Genomic DNA, 15,559 nt, shown 5'->3' with positions numbered 1-15,559 from the left:
GGCTAAGTCTGAGGAGAAGTAAATGAAGTAACACAGTGCTGGAGGCTTTAGAAAGTCCAGGAATATTACAGAGACATACATGTCCCTGACTTAACTTTAATTTATGTAGTCTAGGAAAGGCAGTACGGCTTTTTGTGCAATGACTAGGTTTGAAATGATGCTTGGTTTTGGGTATTAAGGTATATTTTGTAAGATAGCCTAAGAGTTGCTTTATGAATATATTCTCCAGGATTTTTGATAGTGAAGTAGTAAGGTTATGGGCCTATAATAAGACAGTTCCACAGACATGCTTCTTTTTTTGTAGAATTATTATAAAGGATTATTTCCATATACTAGATGCATTTTATTCCTTTATAAATCTGTTTATGAAATAGAGACCGGGCAGAATATTCTGTCTGTAGCTATGCAAAGAAAGTCTGGTGGTATGTTGTTAGGGGCTAATAATGTTGGGTTTACTGTATAATTTTTTTTTTGTTTTTTCATTTTTAATTTGGCTAACTGAGACTGTTTAGGTCATATAAGTTGTATTACTGGGTGGTATACTGGAGGATTTGTATTGCTTCTCTGGAGTGGTCGGTGTGTCTATTGAACTCATGGATGCTGGAACCATAGGGTGAGATCCGCCCCCCCCCTACACTTTCAACAGCTGCCCAATGTGCCCTGAAACTGCCAATAGAATAGCGACTACACAGACTCATTTGCATTGGCATTTCTGAGGAAACCATGAGTTCAGGGACCAGAAAAAGGTGGTTTGAGTAATGCATCATCTTTTTCTGGCAGTCCAAGCTTATAGTTAGCATTGAAATGCCTATGCAAGTGTTTCTAAAGCATATTGATCAACTTATTTTATCAAGAGCTTTGGATAAAGCCAAAAATAGCAAGATAATGAAGGCTCAAAACTAGGGACAATTTTTAACTATTACTTAGTCATTTAAAAGTTTAACAGAACAGGTCTCGCATCAGCATGCATTTTCTGAACATAGAAGTATGAAACTTAAAGTCTGGCATTAGTACACACAGATGTCCTGACAAGATATGAGAGTAAGCCATAAAAATAGTTTAAATTCATAGATGTTCCAAGACCAACAAGCATGCCTTGCCAGTACCCTCCCTCAGTAAGCACCTTTTTTTTCCCAGAAGAGCCATACCAATACAACCTAGAGTAAATTTGTGGATACCCAACCACTCACTATTTTATGTTTAAAGTAAGATAGTGAATTACTGCACTGCTTAACATGTAGGATAATTTTATTCCAAAGGATTTGGAGGTCCTGGCTTATAAGCATGTCTTTCCTCTGTGCTGTATTTATCTGTGGTGAAGATTTAGGTCCCTGCTTCTAATACTGGTGAAGATATTGGACTTGTGGAGAAACAGAAGGTCTGGGACAATTGAGCCTCTAATGATGCAGTAAGAAAGTCAGAGCTCCCCTCAATGTGTGCAAGACACTGAATAAAGGGAGAGAGTTTCCAGCCTGTCTTGATAGCTCAGGGACTTTAAGTCTGTGATTGTATTGGTTAGGAGCCTTTGGAATCTTTCTAATTCTTTGATATGTTTAGTGAGATATATCCTAAAGGGGGTACTGCACTTGATAACTGGCCCTATCAACGCTGAGTATAAGGGAGTCATTACCTCATTAGACTGTGATAATACTCCCTTGGCAAAAGGACTTCCTGACAACTGTTGTCATGTGATGGTCAAAGAGAGAGAGCTATCAGCCCAAGTTTTAGGTACCTGACAACATGTTCATTTTGCAGTGGTGTGTTGCCTATACAGTATGATGAGGGGAGGGATTGCATACTAAAAATGACACTACACCTTTTAGCATTTAGTTTGAGCTCATTTTTAGTACACCAAGAGTTTTCTTGGGAGAGTGCATTCAAGGGAGTTTGTGTATAATAGCATGACTTAATAACAACCTCCAGTTTGCTGTCATCTGCAAACTTTAAGTGACAGAGTTGGTTCTCCACTTGGAGATCTGATAAATAAATACCAAAACAAGAGGTCCCAGCACTGAGCCCTGAGATACGTCACACCACTGGTCACTTACATAGTTACTGATGAGGCATCTGTAACTTGCACTGTGTAGGTTCTGTCTTTCAGCCAGTTTGTTATCCATCTTACCCCATATAGGTCAATTTTTAAAGCAACTAGCTTTTTTATGATGCCAGCATGAGGAATGGCATTGAAGAATTTTACCAAGTCAAAGTACACTGTCATGGCAACCATCTACAACCTCTGTAACTCTTTTGAAGAAGTTTATTACGTTAACTAGACAGGCTCTAGCCTTTCTAAGCCAAACTGTTGGTGGTCAAGTCAAACAAGAGTCTCGATATCACAGTTTATGAAGTCAGTCTGTGATGCACCCCATGTTTTTTCAGATGAGGTTAGTGAGGCTGATAGGACTTAACTACCCAGATCAGTTGTAAGGCCACCCTTATCAAGGGGCATCATCCCTGCAGTGTGCCACTCATCAGGGACAAAGCTGGTAGCTAAACTTAAGTTAAACGGCTAGAGGAGTATTTGTAAGGGCATGTTTAGCACTATTATGCAACCAGGTACATGATACATTGTAATAAATAAAGATACAGCAAAAGGACTGTTGTATACCAGAAATCAGACAAAACCAAGCATATTGTATATTTTTTCTTTATCCAGGTGTTACAGTGTTATGAATTGTTTTATGGAAAGTACCAGACAGTGTTGCTAACCTGTGTGGTGTACTTAAATTGGGCAGTTCCTGGCGATACTGAATATTTTGACTGTTTGTTTTTTGTTGAAATGAAACCCTTGGAAAAGGACTCCATGGACCCCATGTTGTCCACTGCCTCCCTTCCCCCAGTGTGCCCCCTACGTTCCCCTCACCCTGGCCTTGCCACACTATTTAATTACTTTTTTCTTGTTGTAGTCTTCAGATTGTTCCTGCTTTGTTTCAATACATCCTAACTGTCCACAATTACATCATAATAAATGAAGAGGAAATACTCAAACTGCACCAGAGGGTTCAGCCCCTCTATGAAGCCATTGGGTACTATATGCTTTGAGATGAAGTTTATTTTTTCAAACTTTTTGAGACAAAGATGGCCTGAACAAAAATGTGGCTAAAGAATGAAATTAATTCTAACTCTTTATTTCTTCCTCCATCCCTTCACCACTTCCTAAATGGCAAAAAGTGCAGTGTAATAACTGTGGAGAAAATCTCAGAATTAAGCTGATAGTCTGGTGGTTGCTTAGGCCTCAGAGGCCATGATATTCTAGATGCTGTGAAGAACATTTTAGAGTTTTTTCCAAGTCTTTCGTTAAAATTATGTCATGGACAAAAATCATGACTCTGTCAAAAGAAAAAAGAAATGATTGTCAGCTTTTGTGTATCCCCCTGATGTTAGATTGAGAAAAAAGTGAATAAATAAATGTCCTCAGTCATATATTTAAAGTTGTTAGTCACACATCATACAGCTTGCATCTACACCTCCATCTCTGAAAGACAGCTCCATGTGTATATCCACCTGACAACTAGAATATAGTAGCATATTTTAACTTGTTGATCACAGGTATATATTCACAACATGGCACCTTACCACTACCTGCCAAAGTTAACCACCTGAATATATACATTTGATATATGATTGTAAGAATCTATATATATATATATATATATATATATATATATATATATATATATATCACAGTCATGTATTCCAGCTTGTTGTTCCTAGACAGTTCACTGCCCCTACACAAGCTACTGTTGTGTGTATACCTGTGAAGTATGATTGTGGGAAATTTAAAGAAATAACAACCACACTGTCAGAGTAACGCAAAAGTTACAGTGAACTTTCATAGTCCCACAAAAGTCACAGTCACCTTCTGTGTATACCTCCGACGTTTAATTGTGAGGAAAATTTGAGAAATAATGACCACACTTTCCCCAGTCCCAAAGAAGTTATATTGACCTTTTGTGCACACCTCTTACGTTTGACTGCAAGGAGAATTTAAGAAATAATAATCTCCCTGTTTCCAGCCCCATCACCCACAAACACATGCTTTAGCAACCAACCTTCTTTGCACACCTCTGAGCAGGGCCATTTATAGAACAGGTGAGTCCTGGGCAGAAGCCCTCAATAAGTCTATGTCAAACTCCACTTCTCTAGCCTGAGTTGTGGATTCTTTCAGGATCTAGATGTTCTCCTATGCATTTTATGTCTTATTTTTGAAAGATAATAACTTAGTGTAAGGATCATTGTGATTATGCTTTCAATTTGGGGGAAAACATGTTTATTAAGCACCATTCTGGCACTGGAAAGGGTCTTAACAAGCTTTTATTAAGTACCTCTTACTACTGTTAAGCTCTAGTTGCCCTCTAGAGCATTAACAGCAATCTGGTCACCACAAACGAGCAGTGGGATAATGTTAAACGCTTCATTAGACATTTTTCTAAAGTTCTGCTGAAGTGTTTAACAGCCTACCATCACTCTTCTGTGGTAGCTGCTGTCTGTGTGGCAACAGTAAGTGTGTTGTAGCACTGCAGTACCTTTTCTTTAACTTTTGAATGCATTGCTACCGGATCACATACCACGCAGGTGCAACTTTAACTTCAGCTGTACTTTTCTATTAAATTTCTGTGCAGTCATTCCACATGTAATATATATTTACACTATATGCATCTTGAGTCATGGATGTACTTCTGTTATGGTAGTAGACAGTTAAAAATGCCCTTTTACATTATTAAGTGCCTCGATTGCCTTCACCCCTGCAGCCTTCATCAGCTTCCTGCACCCCTGATTGAAGTGTTTATTAAATGAGCGTGCTATGTTGCAACTGAAATAGCAAGGATTTATAAAAAGTTATTTTTGTTTACCTGGCTTAGTTAAGTTATTGATGTGGTAGCAAAATGCTTAACATTTGTTATGTGAGTTATTTGCAATTTGGTAAAATAAGTACGTTTATCTCTGTGAACCCCTTTTTTTGCATATTTACAGGCTTTACTATATGTTTCAAAACTGGGTGCTGGATTGTCTTTCTATATTTTGCATGCTTGGTCGATTTGTTTTTTTCATCTAAAGTAAACCAGGAAGCAGGTTCGGCTTTGATTTTTTTTCCTTCTTGTTATTTATTTATTTATTTTAAATTTGTTTACTGGGTGTGACCAACTGGGCAAGGAGCCCATTTTCAGCAGAGGCCAGGGGAGAAAAGCTCCATTACAAAAAAGAAAAAATGTACAATGCTAAAATCACATGTAGAAAGGTAATACATAACAAGTCTCTAACATCAGCTTTCTTTTGGTGATGCTTGTTATACAGTATTAAAAATAGAGAAAAATATATAACTGGCTCACTGACAGAACTCACACTGTAAAAGTTGCAGACCCCAAATCTAACCTCAAAGCAGTGACAAGTGGAGTACCACAGGGTTCTGTCCTGGGACCTCTTCTGTTTGGTATCTACTTCTCTGAAGTATAGGCTAACACAGAAGGCCTCTGGCTAACGAAGTTCGCTGATGACTGCAAACTAGGAGCCATAGTCAAGTCCCCAAATGATGTGGACATCCTACAGAAGGGCCTCACTGAGACAGATGCCTGGTGTCAGAGCCATGGCCTCAAGCTCAATGCCAAAAAGTGCAGTGTCATCCCCTTTGGTAAAAACTCTGTACCCATGAACTACACATAGGCAGCAATCTACTTAACACAGAATGTGTGATAAGAGACCTTGGGACCCAGGTGGACAGTAGTCTCTCCTTTGATAGTCACATCACCACAGTAGTCAGGAAGTCCTTCTATGTGTCACACCTCATCATAAAAGGGTTCTCATCCAGGAAAAAAGAGGTTATTGTTCCCCGACACTCATTAGACCCATTATAGAATACAACGCCCCTTTTGGAATGTACCTCACAAGACATCTGCAGCAGCTGGAAAGGCCACAGAAGTACCTCACAAAGAGGATTACTGGCCTCAAACAAATGCCCTACACTGACCACCTCAAAAAAACTCCAGCTTTACTCCGTAGCATATCGCCTACTCTGAGGTTATCTCTGCCTAACATATAAAGCTATGTCAAACCCAGAGCTGTTGGACATGCTACATCTAAAGAAATCCCAATCCCTCTGAGCTACATGCTCTAGGGACCTAAACCTTGTCACCACAATAAACAGGACATGCTGGAGGGATAGATTCCTGTCCCAGAGACTTCCCGTACTCTGAAACAAGCTACCCATCTATGTCAAGAAAAGTTCCTCATTAACACTCTTCAAGAAAAATCTTGATAAGTGGATGGGAAATAGGAAATACACCCTGGGGATCACGTCTGTGGCTCTGCTCGACAGGGGCACAGAAAAATAACTTTCTTGGGTGGCGTAAGCCAGGGAACCTTGTTGGCTAGGCTTACACAGGCCCTTGGGCTGATAACCTAGTACCTACCTATGAACCTATGAACCTATGTAGGCTACTGCTAGCACCTTGTAGCTTGTGTAGGCTACTGCTGGTACCTTGTAACTTGTGTAGGCTACTACTGGTACCTTGCAGCTTTTGTAGGATACAGCTGGCACCTTGTAGCTTGTGCAGGCTTCTGCTGGCACTTGAGCTCAAATATGAGTTTTGGCAAGCAGCCATGGAGAAGGAGTGGGAGGGGAATTTTACACTTACATAGTGGGAAGGGAATGTTAGGTTTAGGGAGTGTGAGGGTTTTTTAGGATTTGGGAGTGAGGATGGATGTTTAAGGTTAAGGAGTGAGAAATGAGTTTTAGATTTTTGGGCAGGAATGGAGTTTTAGGTTTAGGGAGTGGAAGGGTAGTTTAAGGGTCACAGAGCATGGTGGAATTTAGGTTTAGGGAGTGGTGGTGGTGGTTTAGGATAAGGGATCTAGGACTTGGGTCAGAACTGAATAGGAGTTTTACCGTTAAGAGTTTTGGCTTTGGTTGGGCTATATAGTTTTATAGGTTTTGTTGCTGGGAGGGACTATATAGAAATGGGAGACTGGGCTAGTGGGTGTATGAACACTTGCCTTTTTGAGCAAGTGACAACAAACATGTATGTTGCAAGCTGCTAGCATGTGAGCACATGTAGAAGACCCAGTAGTCCAAAATATGCTAACATTTTCTAGTATTAAGAAGTCCTGTTTTAGGTGGGAAGTGACCCACTACATTATATCTTCTAGTATTGCTATGTTACCTGATATAGATCTTATTTCGCTGATACCAGTTCTGGTGCAAACCCATTGTTGATCCCCATTATTTTCATGTTTATTTGTTAGAAGGCACTTTGTAACTTTGTCAAAATTTCATGTTTGTTTGTTAGAATATTACCTAAGTACTTTGTAATTTTGTCAAAATATGCCCCCATGATTGTCAGAACTCGCAGTTCTGAATGAGTTGCATGAGTAACAACTGTAAATTCCATTGCTTGCTGATCACATTTTCCCAAAAGTTTGTCCACTTCTATATTTCATATTCTCTCCCTGTCCTTATTTTAGACAAGGCATAGCATTGGCCTTTGCTAAGGAGGGTCCAGCAAAGCTTCTTTGAGGTTGGCTCTTTGCAGAGCATCAGAAATTATACCACTTTAATTGCAGCTAAAGTACACCAGTTGGCATCAGTGAAGGTGCCCCATTAAAAACCTTCACAAAGCCCTGCGGTGAGTATAAGTAACTGCCTTAATGAGTTTGCTGGTGAAGAAATAAATGCAATAACAATAATACAAGTTTCTCCAAATCCTGGTCAGCACTGCTCAGAGATAAATAGCCTCTCTCCTTAGCCCAAAGATCCGTCCACAGATGATACACCATATTTTCAGAACATATTCTAGGAAAATACATCTTCAAGATCTCTACTAAACATACTATATGAACAACAATCAAATGTTACCACCTGCTATACTTTTAATTGTTTGTCTAAACCGCTATGCTTATGTAAATATCTTATGCAATCATATATTATTGTCTGCTATATTTTTATAACTGAATGTTTAAATACCTTATGTATAGTATGTTAGCAACTGTTCTGGAGCTTTTCTCCCCAGGCCTCTGCTGAAAACGGACAGCTCTGTCCAGTTGGACCTCCCCGGTAAACAAATGTAAAATAAATAAATAAAACGTGCCACTGACAATGTATTATACCATGGCCCTTAGTAGTAAAACTTTGCCCTAAGCTGCTTTTTATATATTGCATATTTCACTCTCATATTGGCATTCCGTACAACATACTTTTATTTTTATTTTTTTTTACAGACATAAATCTGTTGTAATTCCTACTCTTGCTTATGTCAAGATGTTCTTATTGTCTTTAGTAATGTGGGTCTCATTTCTTGTTAAACCTCTTTGTCACAGCAATGTGCATAGAGAGGTGTGTTGAATGTTTCTTTAGGAACTTATGCCATAGCTATGCTGTTGCTGCTATAAGGAAATTACAGTTACATGTTAATACCTATGTTATATAAATATCTTTTTTTTTTGGGGGGGGGGGCGTGGGAGGAATATGTTAACAAATTCCTTTGAGTGATTTAGTGTCCAGTAACTGAAGAGTCAGTAGAAACAGATTACATCAGACGTTTCACATATAAAGTTTACTTCTTCATTTATTTCCCATGCAATATGAAGCCAGTTTCCAGGCTCTTAGATTTGACTTCGTTAACATTTAGCAGTTAGTGTTTTATACCAATAATTAGCTCTTTCAGTACAATTCTGCCTCAGGAAAAAAATTAATTTTATATCTGTGTACAGCTTGTTAAAACCAATTAAAAAATAAGTAAAATGCTCTCATAATATGCTTCACTCTCTAGCATACTGTCTAGCATATTTCATTAATAAGACAGCAGAAGCAATGCAAATACAAGCCGCATTAAAAGTTCTGATACAAATGTAATGCTATTTAAAATAGCTACAGTAGTAATGACTTATTGGCCTGCTGCCTGTGTTTACTTCTTTTTCCTTCTTCCATAGGTGAAACCTAGTAATGTCCCTGAGAGAAGAGAAGAGTTAAAACTGAGGTATCAGCATTATACTTGAGTTATATACTGCTAAGGCACTGCTGTGTACATTACCCCAGTCATGAATGGCTAACACTCGTCATATTTCTTCAGGTCATACAAGTTAGAAAAAGTCATGCATAATAGCATAACAACGATGTCTGTGAAATAAATATGCTGATGAAATGTTGCAGTTAGGTTCTCATGTGGGGATCACAAAGTTTTATTAGGTCAGAGTAGGATGCAATAATTTCTAAGACCTCTTCTGCCCTAGATTATCTAATTTAAAGTCCTACCATAATTATATGCATTTCCCACGAACAAATCTTAAAAAGTAGGAAACTGTGTTTTAAACAGTACATTTGTTATGTTGTTCATTATAGACCACACAACAAGTTTCCCTGCAAGCAATGCTTAATCCTGCCAGTATATGCTTTGGGCTGGACAGCTGTCTGCCTGGATTCACTACTGCCAACATGTATGCAGAATTTGGTTGCCATATTATACTAGCTCTATCCATCAGACCAGACTGCAACCCTGAAAGATAATACTTCTGTTCCTTGAATCCCACCATCTACTATGTCAAGTATTTCCCTATGTGTTTGTGTTATTTTTTTAGACTAAGCACAACATGGTATACCACTTACAGTATTTTCGATGTCCTGTCACAAAAAGGACAAAGATAACTATGTAAAGGTATGCCTCCTAACCTGGGAAAATCTTACACTAAAAAACACAAAGGATAAAACTGCACCCAGATATGGACATCCCTTCCACTGAACAAATGTGAAGCAAGAGCGCAGTACCACCACTAAAACAGCATGGCTTACAAATAAAGCTGGTAATCACTGAATGATTTAATCACACAAACTGTGGCATATTTTAAAAGCCAACCAAGAATAAAAACCACTTGGCACGACAGGACCCGGAAGCACGTAAACAAAGGCTTTCAAAATAAGCAGATGAAGAAATCAAACAGCTGCTAGGTCTCCAAAAAGATCCTTTAATATAACAAGGCAAAGTAAAAATCCACAATATCTTCCAAACACTTTCACTCGACCACTTGCGAGCTTTTTCAAGGCAAAAAACATGCTTCCGGGTCCTGTCGTGCCAAGTGGTTTTTATTCTTGGTTGGATTTTGCACTTAGTGCTGATATTTTAAAAGCCAAAACAGATGGTCAGTGTTACCAATATACATAGACACATCAGGCACTGAAATTTCTGCTAAGTGTACCATCCTTGATCTTGTCTTGAATGTAATCGAATTTAGTTAGCAAATAATTACATGGCATAGACAAGTAACATTTAGGCTGCTTTCTTTAAGCCTGTATCTATTGAACAGTATAACTATAAAGTTGCCTGTTGTAAGCATACACCACAGTATTCACAGCTGCTGCAATTAAAGGTTTTGCAAGGAGGATCATAAAGTACTGTAATATAATATCAACCAGTGACAAAATGTTGGAATGCCCTTTGTACAATAGTACAGAACATTTTTTTTAATCTGGTTTACTAATCTAACAGCAAACTTACTGAGCAGAAACTCTTTTAAGGTTTAATCTGCAAAAGACCCCAAGTTAAAGACACTGCATCTCAATGTTTTGGCCAAGAACAATAATAATTTTTTGGGGGTGGTGGTGAACCCCTGCACTTTAGGTGGGTGGAAGCTAATGTCATATTGTGCGTGCACTTAGCACTCATTATTTATAACAACTCAAAACAGTTCTGGATTTTGGAGGCGCCTTCTCCAAAGATATAAAAGGTTTGCTTAGAACAATGATAAAATAAGATACATTTAAAAATAGTATCACGTTACACATGGTACATCCATTAGGGGTCTTGTAACCCAGATTCAGTATAAGACACGGGGTTCATTTACCATCAAGGGGATGGATGACAAGTGTCTATAAAATCATACTGAAAAGACAGGCCATGCAATATGTCACATCCTCATGAATGAAAGACATTCATTATGCAAATTATTTTAAAGTATGGAACACTGGTTTTATATTTAAATAATTAATGTGTTGGTTTAATTATAAGTACACAGAGGACAGAAAGCTCATGTTGCAGGGACTAGCCAAACGTTATCAGTCATATATAAATATGATAAATAAATTGGTAGAGGTATTTGGTATGCAATAACTTTTTGTTTCACAGTACATGGAAGGTAAGAACAGGCAAAACCACAAACATAGCCTTATAAGAATGAATTTCGGGGAGGGGGGGTGAATGGTATAAAAGTAGATATGTCCCACCTCAGAAGGGTCAAGAAAGATATTTTTCTAAAATACACCAATTTCAGACTTACTATACATTTCTCTTTTACCCCACTTAATTGCTTGCAAAATACCTCCCAACTTCCTTTCTCAAAAGTTCTAAATAAAGTCAAAATGATGGGGCTGGGGTGAAGGCTCAAAATTAAGGGCATTTTTAAAATATTACTCTAATTTACTTAAAAAAGATAAGAGCAAAACAGGTATCTGGACAAAAAAAGTATGAAACTCTAATGTCTGTTACTGACTGACCACAATCCTCATTGATTTATCAGAAAAAATATGAGTAATAAGACAAAAGTAATAAGCAAAATCAGTGAGGTTCTGAAAAATCAAGGACAAGGGTACAGTTCTAAGGATCAACACCCAGGTAGAGTCCTATAACATGAAATGAGCACCCAGGATACACAAGTTTACCACACTGCCAAGAAATTAGATATTCACAAGGCACATCAGAAAAAAAACTACATGTACAAAGAAACAAAGATGGGCAAGTATAACAATTGTGTCAGATGTCACAGATCAGAGGGGAGGATTTTGTGTAAGTAGGGTGGGCTCATTATTATCTAGAGTTACTGCATTGAGTATTAGTGGACACTCTGGGACTGAGGGAGACCTAGTCATAAACCTAGGCTCAGCTAAAAGTATTAGATTTCAATAAATCGGTTCTAATACAGTACTTCTTGCAGATTTAAGTGTAATATGACCAAAAAATGTAGACCAAAGAACTGCTGTTCGAAATGTTATCAAAATTATTGCATTCCTGCAATTTGTCAATGAGCTGCCTCCTTGTTACTCTAGTTGAGGAAAAGTATGGCAGGTGGAAGCCTTATTGAATAAAACGGTTAGCATTCAGCAGAAATACCCTCCAGGGTACCCATATAAGAAATGCGATGCTGCCTTAGTAGCTTAAAAACGGACCCCTCATTGTTTCGGTCACACAGGTACACACGTCCAGCTGAAAAATCCTCCCCAGCAGCTCGTTTCGGCTGAGACTCAAAGCAGTGGATGCTTATTTGGAATGGGTCATGGGTGCAGGCAAGTAATTCGGAGGGTCCGAGTAAATCCTATAGGTATAATTGTTTTAATTACTTATGGTTTACCGAAGTGTCATGACTTAAAATCATAAGCCGACACGGGAGCAGGGTGACAAAGTGCAGAAGGCTACTACATCGTTCGATATATTCTGCCAAGTGCTAAGCATGTGACTTCTCTTTACAAAGGCAGTTCTATTTTGTTACAAACCCCATGCCTGTAAGTCTTAACACTAAGCGTTTAAATAGTTCCTACAGAACACAGCAGGCATAGGCATGCGAAAGGGCTGACAAAAATGAAGAAGGCGCCCCTCTTCTGCGTCCTTCTCTAACACTGTGGCACCTGCCAACAGGCAATTCCTACAGTAGTAAGCATGTAACATTTAGGAAAACTCAGTGAACCGACACTAGTCAAGTGTGCACCCTTCAACAGCATTATAAAGTACTTACGAGTAATCCACATAACCCAACAGCTAGCGATTAGCAGCATCCTCCGGCTGTGCCTGCCTCGCTTCTCCGATCCCCTGAAACAACGTGGACTTGTCTGGAGACGAGCCAAAGTCCCTGACCTGCTTCTTCTTGAATGCACACCCAGCTGACAAGCAGAGCTGGTAGTATTCAGGCCGCCTTCAGAGGTATAGAACCCAAGACAGGAGGATACGGCCCGCCTTGGAACCGGCAAGCAGTCAGTTTCATCCGTTAACGGTGGGAGCTCACACGAACTGTCCCTTCAAACTGTATCAACGCAGTAACCTGCTTCAGCAACACCATATAGGTTTCCGAGGGCTGAGCATAGTTTAAACCTGGATACGGATTGCTTGGTACTGGCAGAGTCTGCCCACTAAGGTCCTCCTGACTGATTTTATTATCCCAGCCCTCCCTCATAAGTACTGTCTTATGTCACATACCTCTTAACTGCTTCGCTCAACATCTCTAGACAAAACAATAAATAGGGGGGGGGGGGGGGGGCTAAGGACCAAAATCAAGAATACACTGTATTTACTCAAATTCACTAAAAAAAGTTAATAGAGCTTAAAAAACACTCTCGTGACTGGCTTTATTGACTTTCAGTAATTTTCAGTTTACATAATACTCAAAGATATCATGAGGGATGTGGCAAATGTATAAGGCAGAATCAGGGATAGTCAAGAGTTACTATCCGTGCAGTCTTGTATTTGTATCTTGCTAGGCTGTTCCAATCAATCACTATCTTCACAAAATATACTTGTAAATGTATCTCTCTCTCTCTCTCTCTGTATATACGTACATACATATTAATGCACTTCGAGCTATCAAAGTACCAGGAAATCGAACAGGTCCTAAAAGATCAAAAGTCACACAATCAAAATAAATAAACAAACAAACAAACTCATGCTTTTGCAAGGTGGCAAACTATTTCCACCACATCATGTGAGACACTGCAACCCCACACTCACGTCACTGCTGATTACATATACCAACTCTGAGATCTCACAACAGTAAGGTAAGGGGAAATTCCAACTTCCAGCTGTTCTGCGACCTCCCACAAAGTAATGACAGCAGAAGCGATCACTTCTGCAAGTAATAAAGCATTCAAAATTACAAACGACTGACCATTGACCAAATGTATTTTTTTATTAAAAAAAAAATACAGACATTCGATATTACAAATGATTGACCAAATGTAATGTGTAATGTTCCCATATATTTATATATATATATATATATATATATATATATATACATACACACACACACACACACACACACACACACACACACATACCTATACATTTATATGCATAGAGAGAGATAGCTATCTATCTATCTATCTTATCTATCTATATATATGTAAATATATATATATGGTTTGCCATCAAAATTTCGAAGGCTCGTGTTGGAAAATTGTGTGGCTGAAAGGCAGTTTTTAAAGTTTCACAATGCCGAACTGGAATAATACAAAATCATAGCAAAAGTAAAGCTTGATTTGTTTTATGAGTTTGGAATTGTGAATGAAGACTGCGGTACAGCGAGGATCAGGGAATTCACCCTTTTCCTCACTGTAGTGTGATTTCGGAGTTGACCTGCGGTGGTGGTGCTGCGGTAGCATTGTCGCCTCACAGTAAGATGCTGTCTGGTCCGATTCTCAGCTAGAGCATCTTCTGTGTGGAGACATGCGCGAATGGGCGTACCTTTGTTGAAGGTTGTGCATCAGGGCTGGTAACTCGGCATGTAAAAATCAACTACCAATCATTAGCAGACCGGAGTTCTGATGTGGCGACCCCTAGCTGGGATAAAGCCGAAAAACACAACAACAAGTGTGATTTTGGAGTTGGTATATATAATTTGCAGGGAGTGTTGGGGGGGTGCAGGGGGCTTGTCCTCTGCTAAAATGTAAAAGGACATACAGAGTTTCGAAACTAGAAGCCTAGTTTGTCGAATGTCATTTGTCGTGTTACTGACGTTCGACACTTAAGGCTAAATGTTTTTTTCAGAATTTGAGTTTGTTCTTTTGATAACAAACTATTTCGCTTTTGAGATTTTGACAGCAAACCTCTCTCTCTCTCTTTATATATATATATATATATATATATATATATATATATATATATATATACAGATATAGAAATATCAACACAAAAGCACAAACACAGCTATACCTAGGCCTCCTTTATATTCAGTTCATGCCGTTTTGTTCTCGTACATCTTTTAAAATGTACTAACATGGCTACCATTTGCAGTCTGTTGACTCCCCTGAGGCTTTTGAAAGTTTCGGTCTTGTCACCGTACTTCGAACCTACCAATGATTTTCAGTTCAAGGACTACTCTTCCTGAACTTTCTGATATTATGACAAGACAAGGAAACGTACAGTGCCAGACATTCCAGCTATTCTAGTTTTTGAAATATACTAATGTAAGTCATATTATATCATTGCTCTAACAGAATAGTACTGAAAAATTGTTATTGATCTTTCTCCTGAATAATGTTTTATTTTGCTCCAATTTTCATAGTGAAAGGTTGAGAGTTTATACCTGCCTCCCCGCTGTCACTTTCTACTAGGGCAAACCTAATAAGCTTTTTCAGTTTTGCTTACATGTGTAGATTTTATGATCCCCATTAGCCTTCCCAATATTTAGGAGGAAAACTGCAGGTCTTTCTTGTCAAATACAGTAGACCTCTTAAGTCCTTGAAAGCATGACCTTATGCTAGTCTTACACATTTATGGTTTCTGTTACTGTTAGGAAGATAGCATACCTTTAAACCTTGTAGTACAAGAAAAATGGACAAAGCCAAAGTAATAAGGGATAAAGGCCCAACAAT

General features: G+C 38.6%; 1 protein-coding gene across 1 annotated transcript in view; it reads right to left on the bottom strand.

The window, feature by feature from the left end:
* Positions 1-13,091, bottom strand: part of RXFP1 (relaxin family peptide receptor 1) — a 1,244,683-nt gene extending 1,231,592 nt beyond the window's left edge. The window contains exon 1 of the mRNA XM_044062454.1: positions 12,709-13,091. Within this exon, the coding sequence (XP_043918389.1) occupies positions 12,709-12,748 (40 nt within the window). The 5' untranslated portion in view covers positions 12,749-13,091. The remainder of the gene's footprint in view (positions 1-12,708) is intronic.
* Positions 13,092-15,559: the final 2,468 nt, after the last annotated feature.

Source organism: Protopterus annectens, chromosome 2.part1, assembly GCF_019279795.1.
Source record: "Protopterus annectens isolate FY-2018-M chromosome 2.part1, PAN1.0, whole genome shotgun sequence".
NCBI classification, from domain to species: domain Eukaryota; kingdom Metazoa; phylum Chordata; order Ceratodontiformes; family Protopteridae; genus Protopterus; species Protopterus annectens.
Note: the sequence above shows the minus strand (reverse complement) of the source record. Positions and strands in the feature narration are given on the sequence as shown.